The following is a 10,341-nucleotide window of genomic DNA, read 5'->3' as shown; positions in this document are numbered from 1 at the left end:
CCCCCCGCCCCCCCCCCCCTCAGCCTGCTGACCGTAGCAGCGTCCCCAACTCGGGAGCCCTGCACAGTGGTGGCGATCCCCTCACACAGGGGTGTTCAGCCAAACTCCCCTCCTCCCAAACCCGCCGTGGTGGCGAGAGACAGCAGGCAGCAGAGGGGACTACAGAAGCAAACTTCAGGAAGAAACTCCTTCTGGACAGAAGAAGGACTCGTCGTTGTTCTGCCCTGCCGGCATCGCAGCCCCAGCACAAGTGCTGCTGCACAAGTGATGCCCTCAGGATCTGAGAAAAAGAAAACAGGAGCAATCACACAGCCTTTGGCCACACAGCACGTGCTTCAACCTACCTAGGCAAACTGGGGGGCTTGTCCACTGCCCGCCAGTACAGATGATATACCGAGATCCTTCCAGGACGTAGAGACTGGGGCATTTGTATTCCAGAGTTGTACCTTGTGGATATTCTTGCATGGGGAAGGAAAGAAGGTCTCCATTTTCAATAACTGGAGGCGGGCCACATTTCCCACCTTTCCCTGGAAGAAAATTCCCAGTCAGAGAGAAAGCCGTGAGAGTTTAATTGCAACAGAGGCCTGGCCACAAATATGACCGGACAGTACACTGGCACTATGAGAGACCTGGAGGAAAGCAGAGGGAAAACCAAATACCTGGCAGGTGAAAAAGAGCAAGAGTTTCTCATTTCTCCAGTGCTGGGACTCACAGCTACCAGTTCACCCCGTTTGTCCACGGCTGAAGTGCTTGCAGCTGCCTGCAGGACTTCCTCTCGTCCTGCATAACGGTGTAGCGTTTGGCACAGCTCTTTCTGCAGAAGAGCCTGACACCCACCTCCTCCCTGTACTGCTTGAGCACTGAGAAAAGTGGATCCGACTGCAAACAGTAACGACTGCCACTGAACTGCACCGCTGCAATCACTAATGGCATAGCCCTTGGGCTCTGTGGGCCACTTACGGCCACTGGGGAGTTCACACATGCCAATCCTGAAGCATCGCTGCCTCACGGATTTTTATACCTATTCAAGCACCACACTGCTGCCAAGTCTGGCCTTCCAACGGACCTTGCACTGGGAAATCTTCAGAGAAGACCCAGATCCCTTGGCACCAGCAGTGACACTCTTTGCACTTGGCATTGTGTTCCGGAGGCACAATATGGAGCCTGGTCTGAATTCATCTGCTGTTTCTGCACCCCTTTCAGCTCCCAGCTGGGTGGTGTTTGAGTCAGATGCTGCTGCACTGGTTCACGTGCTGAAACTTTCTCTATGTCTAATGAAAACAAATGAGATCATTCAGCGCGCTCATGAAATCCTAGGAGGCACCAACACCGTACCTAGGTACTGGCTCACACATCAGACTCTACCCTCAGTTGATTTAACGGTTGATTTCACTCCATGGCATTCAATATAGCAATGCATCATCCGCATTATCTGAATGTCAGCTAGCTGGGAAGCTGTGGGCTCTGTTCTCCAACACAGGTGGCAAAATTTCTCACTCTCTTCTCATCAGGCAGGCACAGAAAGTATATTCTAAGAAGTCCAAGGGTTGCATCTCAAAATTAGACCTGGCCAGCAACTGCTCTCAGCCTCAGGGTGGTTTTCCAGATGGGGCCCTCTTGAGTGAAGCCACCTGGGTCACTCAGCTGGTAAACTCATCTGAATAGATACCTGGGAAAACGCCTTTTTCCTGAGTGTGCCAGATATGTTGCGTTTGTGCACAGTAATGAGACTGAAATGTGGAGAAGTAAATGCCACTGAGTCAGCTTCATGACAGTCTCACTGACAGGCAACTGTATGAAGACAGAGAGAAATTACCTTTGCACTTGGGCAGCTCTGTCCAGGTCCCATTCTGACATGCTACGGTGGAAGTCCCAGTCATCTGAAAACCTTGCCAGCACTGATAGCGAGCACTCTCCCCAGGCAAATACCTTGACTTTTTCACACCTTGAACGTTACCACCCGCAATTTCTGGAGGAGGTTCACATGTCACATCTGAAAAGAGACACTGCTGCAGTCACGTTTGCAGTCGCTGAGGTGTTCCCCTATACAACCAACAGTTAAAGAAATCAATCTTGTTACAATTTCTGTCCAGATTTTCTGCCTCAGGTGGGTAACAGCTCCAAGAGTTCACCATGGAGAAAGCAACGAGGTGTGACAGTGGCAGCAGAACACTCTTTCTGGGACTCTCCAGAGATGGCAGGGTCAATGAGAGCTTCTAGAAAAAGCCAGTGTTTCTGTAGCTACACCTCACAGCACAAGAAGCCACACCAGCCTTCCTGCGTGCCCATGTCCCTCCCCAGGGAGCCCTGGCATTCCTGGAAATCACAGGGCTAGCAGCCAAGCTGGCGCTCTGCTGAATCACAGAGCTCTGCAGGACCGGCAGCGCTGGAGGAGCTTGTCAGCCTGCACTGCTCGGGGATGGGTAAGTGCAGTCAGCTCCATGGAGGTGTGTGAAAGCCAAGTAGCACTTGTTCACCCTGCAGCCACAGGCTTGGGCAGGGGACAGGAGCACAGCTCCTGACAGCTCCTTGTCACAGGAACGCTCTTCCCACGCCCACAGCCCTAGCAGACCTTACATGGTTTAGATCTGAGTCTCTGCTGGGATCTGCATCAGTCAGGGTGGAGCCCTGGAGAAGAACAGCTCTTTCTCTCCCCTACCGCTTCTTCCATTCAGCTACTCCCTGACAGGTTTGAACAGAACAGAGGAGCCCTTACATGTCTTTCTCCTGAAGGTCGCTGAAATGGTGGACTCTGGGGAAATACCAGTACCAGACAGGAGAATGACAGAGCAGCACATTTTAGGCCCTGCTTCTTCAAGACGTTTTTGCTGTTGATGAAAATACCCACAGTATTTCTAGAAGCATCAAGCTAAATTAAAATGCTGTGCAAGGAAGCAATAGCAAGTACAATGAAAACAGAAGTAAAAAAAGTAAAGAGTCTTTAGAGTATTTAGGTGAACAAACAGTCCCCTCTATGCTAACAGGCAAGATGAAAGCACGGATTCCTACCTCTGCAGATTGGTGCTTGTGACCATTCTCCGTTTCTACAAGTGACATAATTTCCACCCATCATTTGAAAATTGCTTTCACATTCATACTGCACTCTGGCACTGGGCAGATACCTCTCCTGGTGAGTGCTTGTAATATAAGCATTGGGAATTTCAGGTGCGGCTCCACAGCTAACATCTGAAAAGAGAGGTTTCAGAACATTAAGAACACTTAAGAACAGTAGTGCAGCAATACGACAATCACAGGATATTGCATTCCGCAGCACCATTGTTCCTGATGAGCAAAAATGGTTTGCGTAATGCAGATCATTTCATACAGGTAGAAAAGGAAGATATCACGGTCTTTATTCTGCAACGCTTCACCAGACACTATTATTTTTGCCTAGAGTGACTAAAAAGAGAAAAGGAGTTGCAGAGATCAGCCAAATGTGCAGGCTGGTGCTGTACAGCATTGTGCGCCAAAGGGCTGGAGAGTGAAGTGATTTCTTTACTATTTGAAGGCAACTTTCAGAAACTGACATTCTTAGTGATGTGACAATGAGATACATTGCCCTACCAGTTATCTCCTTCTTTGCAGCCAGCATCCGTTCCCCAGAACCCTCTGCCTGCTTGATTTCGGCAGTGAGCTAAGTTTCAGCTACCAGCTTCAGCCCACAGGGGAATCTATTTCTTTGCTCATCTACCCTGCTTGCTGTTTCTCGGGAGCCAGAAAAACAGGTGGTGTAGCAGCCCATTCAGAGCAAGTCACCTGTTGGCTCTATTGGCCTGACTCACCTGCATGCCTGAGTTGACATTATTTTATTAACAACATGAAAGACTAAGAAGGATCATAGACTACTTAGAAGTAGAACCTGTACCTTCACAGAAGGGCGGTGCTGTCCAATTTCCTTCTCTGCAAATAATTTCGGGGGGACCAACAATCAGGAACCCTGCATCACACTGGTAGCGAATTGTTTCACCAGGCTCATAAATTTCCTTGTTTCTGCCTTCAGTTTGAGCATTGGCAACTTTTGGAATACTTCCACATGGCATTTCTGAAAAGATACAGAAAGTTGACGCTTGTGCTAATGGGATACGCACCGAATGAGTGTACTGTTTCCACCAAACAGATGCTTTAGAGAACTTTTTCTAACGTCAGCACAGTCATCCGCTGACAGTGGATTCTACATAAAAGGTAGCGTACGGAAGATTAAATAAGTCATTCCCCTAAATAGACAATATTTCAATCCTGTTTCTAACCATGCCAGAAAATTTTAATAAAGGCTGCTGTCCCTTACTACACCAAAGTGGTTTCCATCACTGAAGCACCAAAGCAACTCCCAGCCACTAGTGGACTCCATAGAAAACAGATCCTTGGATTATGAGTATGTGCCCAGGACTCACCTGGCAGAGATATGAACTGAGCAAAGATTGCAAGAATACACAGGAATGTTTAAAAACTAAACTGCATTCAGAAAGCCAGCCTTGCATCCAGTCAGGATTGCTCTGAAGACATCCACAAGGGGTGATAAGATTCCACAGCAAAATATGGAGTTACTGGCTCTTACTACTCAACCTCCAGTTTAGAATCCTTTCAATTTCATTGCTAAATGCGCTTCAGAAGAAGTATTTTTTGATATTACCCAAGCATGTAGGAGCTGAAGTCCACTTTCCCAGGGAACAAGTTATCTCTGATGGTCCATCTAACATGTATCCAGAACGAGAAACATACTTAAACCTGGCACCAGCCAGATAAATTGTTTTCCCTTCTTTTTTAATTTTTAAGTTTTGATTTTCCAGCCTGGGAACATCAGCACATTCTACGGGTTGTGGTGGCAAACATGGTCTTTCTATAAAATACAGAAAACACATATAAACAATAATGCAAGACAATTAATATTCCGATGACATATGCCATCTAAGACTGAAAAAAAAAAAAAATCATCGAAAAATAAATTAAATGGCTTGAAAGGAAGATGAAGAAATATGCAAGATGCACAAACCAAAACTTGTCTCTCCTTTCCCTCCTACATGGGGTTTCTCTCTTTGCCTTTGAACCAAACGAAAGCCATTTTCCAGTTCATACCAAGGAGATACAGTTACAGCTTAGTACCAAGAACAGGGAAAATTTCATAGGCAGAGAAATAGAAGAGACATTACCTTGTTTTGGGATACTGAAAGTGGGTTTCTAGAATTTTAGCTATTAAATTTTCCCACCATTAATGAAGTTGAACCAATACCCTGAGGGGTTTTGTGCTGACATGATGAAAAAGGGAACAGAACTTACCAAGTATTATAATGTACTTCCTGAGACATACAATGGATTAAATGTCTATGAAGCCCTCCTGAGTCAGGGCTGTCCCGATGCTTTCTTCTCCTATGCTACTGTAGAGTGGGTAGACTTAAATTATATTTTATATGCATTTTTAGTTATTAGTAAATTAGGTTTTATTAGTTGACACATCAAGTTGAAAGCATATCTTTGCACTGAATTCCACAATACAAAAGATCTAATTACAGTCAAAGTTCCTGTTCAGTAACTGGGACTGGGAATTTTGTTTCAGTCAAAGCTGTTTTATGAACAGCTCAAGCATTTTTTTTGGTTATTCTTCTCCATGTCTGCCACTTATCAGCAGAAATGGAGACTCATGGACAATGCAAAAGAAGAGAAACCACGTGGCCTCAGAATTTTGCAGCTTAAAAATACAGACATGGTTGGCATGTTGTGCACATCAGTCACCAGCTGGCTCCTCATTTGTCCTGCGCTCATCTATTTCCTATTCATTTCTGAAAACACTTTATTCTACCTCTTAATGAACTTCTGCTTACAAGATATCACTTGCATCAGAAATATTGTAACAATGGGATCACAGATTCCTCAGCATTTCTTAGAACAGATGGCCTGAGTTATGCCATATCATTTATACTCCTATTACAGGAAGAAGTCACAAAAAGAAAAGGAAAAAGTCAAGAAAGAATAAAAATGAAAAAAACCCCAAAGATTGCTACTACTACAACTAAATAATAAATAATACTGATTTTTTCCACCAGGACACTGTTAAAGGCCCCCAGTCAAAACTGGTACTCCATTCTGCAATATACTAAACAAACAAATCAACACACAGCTCTTGAGGGACTACCTGAAAGTTTTATATGCCATCTTAGATAAGTCTGTGTAAATGAAAAGGTTTACTGTCCAGCCGGTGGTTAACTGCACTTCTTTTAGCAACTTGTTTTTCTGCAGTTACCTGTTCGTGATAGTCTTAACATAAACAATATCACCCTCCTGCTAATGATGACTGCAAATGCATTACACAGAAATCCGTAATAAAATAAATAGAAAAAAATAACCCACTACTGACCCACACAGTGAGGTGGTGATTGCCATTTCCCATCTATACATGTTATTTCATTCACACCGATGAGCTGGAAACTCTTCAGACATGAAAAAGCTATTTTACTCCCATTCTTGTAATTTCTGCCAACTGTTATCTGTTGAGCACCAGGCACCTCAGGTGGAGGTGGGCATGTACTCTCCTCAGCTAAGGACACATACTCATGTTAGAACAGAACATAACATAAAATGTAACAGTTCATCACAGATTACAACACTAACAACCAAGAAAACACTGGTGATAATTCTTCAGTAGCTATCTCAAGCTTTAATTAATATCATGATCATTTTGTTCGGCTTCAGAAGCACCAGAGCTGCCTTCAGATGCTCATAAGCTTTCAACCTCATAGAAAAGACAGACACAGTTGCCTACACTAATCTAAGCTGGAGCTTCTTGTAAAAAGCCTCTTGAAAGCCTCCCCTCCCTTACACACAGCTGCACACTCCTGTGTGCTCTTCCCATTCCTCTCTCTATGGTGAACCACTTTAGGAAAACTGGACCAACTTCTGGGGTTCTTGTTTTGTTTTGTTGTTGCTTTCTTCTTCAGACTTAGCTGATAACAGAGCTAAATGAGAATCACAGAAGGAAACAAAGAAATAAACTTCAATTTTGCCACTCAAGGAAGGAAGGGCTACTCCTGCCAAAGGAAAGAAATGTGAGGGAAGGAGGTAGATCTAGGAAGGAGGAGACCTCAAGAGCTTGGTTTGTTGCTTCTAGTGGTTCCAGAAAACTGGGAAGGTAGGGACACTTGGTTTTGAAAGGGAATGCTCCCTTGAGAGATTGCCACTCTGTGTACTTCTCCCACCTCCACGCATCATTTCCCATGAATCTGGCATAATCAAAGCAGGCAAGGAGGTGATGATTGTTTTACAGTCATGCCTTCTACAGGCAACGTCCTGCTCTGCTATACATAAAGGCAGTCCTGCAGGCATCTGACCTTTGGTGTGTATTAGAAAAGGGCAGTCTCCTCTAGGTCTGTGCTTTGGAGTTGGCCAACTCAGCTTTTTTCTTGTTGTTTCACTAGGAAGCAATTGGAAAATAGAAGGGGACTTCTACAGGCAACGTCCTGCTCTGCTATACATAAAGGCAGTCCTGCAGGCATCTGACCTTTGGTGTGTATTAGAAAAGGGCAGTCTCCTCTAGGTCTGTGCTTTGGAGTTGGCCAACTCAGCTTTTTTCTTGTTGTTTCACTAGGAAGCAATTGGAAAAAATAGAAGGGGAAAAAAAAAAAAAGAAAAAGCAGGAATAGAAAAGCTTTGAATGTTTACAGGAAATAAAGGAACTTTGGCTGGAGCTTGAGCTCTGTGCTGCTCTCATTTGCACCAGGGTAAAGCCCTTTTGAAGACCCAAGCTTAAATTTATCATTGCATCTTTTCTCACATCAGAAGTGACAGTGACAACTGTTCCAATTGCCAGAGTAGAGACTATTAAGTCTGCCTCACTAAAATAGTGCGTCTCTCAACCTAGTTAACTGTTCAAATGATTCCCATAATTATTCATGACTATCCTTAGCATATAATTGAGTAAGCATATATATAAGCATGTAAGCGTTTCTATTTCAGACTAGTGACACAGCAATGCTAAGAAGCTGTAATAATGAGCATTTATCATGCCTACATAAAAAGAAGAAATTGTATTGAAATCTAAAAACATACCTGTGCATTCAATCTCTGGTGACCATTTTCCAGACACACAAGTTGCCTGTTTAATACTTTTGTCAGCTGATTTACATATATAACGTATAACTCCATGGAACCTAGTCCTCTTTTTTGCCTTGGAAAGATGACCACTGTGCACAAGCTCAACATCCATCGGAATTACACACTGAGCAGATGGATCTGGAAAAAAATCAACAAAAAGAGCTAAAAAATAGATTTAGTTCAGATAATATGTATGTACGCATTTACCGATGACGAGGTCATCAGTTTCCTAATGCATGTCCATGTGAAAGTGTTTTTTTATTTACTGTAGTTTGAACTAACTCCTAAGAGTCCTAGATTACAGAAACAGAATGATTTTTTGTTCCTGCTATCTAAAGCAGAGGCTGTTCCCACTCACAAAGCAATTATTTTTATGGTGACAGGATCCCTTTTGCTGAGTGCAGTAAATAACATAAAAACTAAGCATTTTTTTCTTCCCTAAAACTATGAAAAGGTGGTAAGACGAGCAAGAAGAGAAACCTTCGTTGGCTTGTAGAAACAGGAGCATAAAGGAAGTACTACTCCACACCGAATATGCATCAGGTATCAATCTCCTGTGGAAGTATATCTAAGTCATACCCAGGTCTTGTGTCCTTGACTGGTGATTCTGAGAGTCAGAACACAAGCTACTTGTGAAAGATAAGCAGACTGTGTTTTGTGCCAGATTCAATCCTCAACATAATTGTAAATAAAGGTACAGTGTACTCAAATCACTGTTAAATATAAAATCACTTCTGAAGAAAGGGGGAACGAAGAATTGGATATATCATAAACTGTATTCTGTTAAAGGTAAGTGAAGTGCTGGACTAATTTATCCCACACAAGACTCCTTCTTGTCCAGTATCGCTTTTTTCTTAAATTACTGACTTTAATGTAATTTTTTTTCTTTTTCTTAGGAAAAGGCTTTATTTTCTATCTTTTAAAAAGACATTACTTTCATTCAATTTATGCACTGCAAAACTAAATGGGAAGACGAGCAAAAAGAGAAAACTACTGATCAGAAATGAAAAGGACTAATCCACATAAAAATGGTGAGGACGGGATAAGCCTAGCACATTGTGGCTGCTAATATTATTTTTAATTCCCAGTAGGATTTTAAAAAAGCAAAGTAGTATACAGAGACATAAAACTACAAGTAACTAATGCAACAGGCACGCTACTTTATCACAGGTATGTCCCAAGGCTTCTGAAGGGTCGTTATCAGGGAGGAACGCTGGAAAATGGGTAAAAGCCACCGTGCACCAAAGATGTACCACCATACTTGATTTTACCCACTGTGCAAGTGTCTGTTTCCTTCCCCAAACCTACTCAGAGTGCTTACAAAGTTGTAAGTGCAGAGTCTTTCCAGGATGAAGGATATGTTCACGTTTAAAAGAGGAGTAAATAAAAAAACCTTAGTTGAGATGCATGAAACTATAGTATCTCTGGCTACATATTGATTGCTGAAGTCCTTGAAATTTTGAATAGAATTATGTTACACTCATATCTGAAATATTACAGAAATAGATTACCAGCACAAAGAGGTAAAGGCTTCCATTCCCCATTAAGACATTTTATTTTCATTTCCTCAGAATTGCCAGAGCCTTGTTTACATCCACAAATTACTTCATCACCATGCGAAAACTGCACCTGGTCTTCCTGATGAAGAATAACATTCGGAATAGAAGAAGGTGATCCACATGGCATTTTGTCTTCTGTTGAAAAGAGCAGAAGTACTCTACAATAATATTGGAGTCATATATGAATAGCTGAGAGAACTTAAATAAAAATAACTCTATTTCCATTTGGTGAGTTAAGTCTACTCCCATTAATTGTAACAACTAAACTTCAACACAGCTGGAGTATGTATATGTTTTAGTCAGTTTACTAAATCCCTCTCCTGTCTTTTCCCTTCCTTTTCCATCACTGTGGTAACTCCACAGCATGCTCCACAAGTAGTTTCAGCTAATGTTAACTTCCCAAACTGTTTTTCATTGGCACATAAATCCTGAAGTGTAAGAAAACCTTCAATTAATCCAACTCACCTGGATCCCTGGGTGGGATCAATCCAACTCACCTGGATCCCCAGTTCTGATCAGTCAAAATTATATGTGATTATACACCTACACATTTGTAATGTGCACTTTCAATTAGTATTATTACAAGAACTGAAAACCACTGTAACATCACTTAGAGGGCTGCAGTGCTGTCACCTCTGCGTGATAACAGCAGTCCCTGCTTTGGGCTGTCACCGTTGCAGTGGCAGTGACAGCAAAGGGT

The 10,341-nt window shown here is 42.8% G+C and overlaps 1 protein-coding gene across 1 annotated transcript in view; it reads right to left on the bottom strand.

Moving 5' to 3' along the window:
- CFH (complement factor H) overlaps nt 1-10,341 on the bottom strand; it is a 36,791-nt gene that overhangs the window by 2,162 nt on the left and 24,288 nt on the right. Inside the window, exons 14-21 of the mRNA XM_009283211.2 lie at nt 9,594-9,776; nt 8,038-8,220; nt 6,350-6,529; nt 4,631-4,837; nt 3,866-4,042; nt 3,010-3,186; nt 1,817-1,993; nt 345-527 (exon numbers count right to left, since the gene is read on the bottom strand). Of these exons, the coding sequence (XP_009281486.1) occupies nt 345-527; nt 1,817-1,993; nt 3,010-3,186; nt 3,866-4,042; nt 4,631-4,837; nt 6,350-6,529; nt 8,038-8,220; nt 9,594-9,776 (1,467 nt within the window). The remainder of the gene's footprint in view (nt 1-344; nt 528-1,816; nt 1,994-3,009; nt 3,187-3,865; nt 4,043-4,630; nt 4,838-6,349; nt 6,530-8,037; nt 8,221-9,593; nt 9,777-10,341) is intronic.

The sequence above is a fragment of the Aptenodytes forsteri genome, unplaced genomic scaffold (genome assembly GCF_000699145.1).
Source record: "Aptenodytes forsteri isolate BGI_AS27 unplaced genomic scaffold, ASM69914v1 Scaffold181, whole genome shotgun sequence".
Taxonomy (NCBI): domain Eukaryota; kingdom Metazoa; phylum Chordata; class Aves; order Sphenisciformes; family Spheniscidae; genus Aptenodytes; species Aptenodytes forsteri.
The sequence above is the reverse complement of the archived record's forward strand: the minus strand, read 5'-3'. Positions and strand labels throughout refer to the sequence as shown.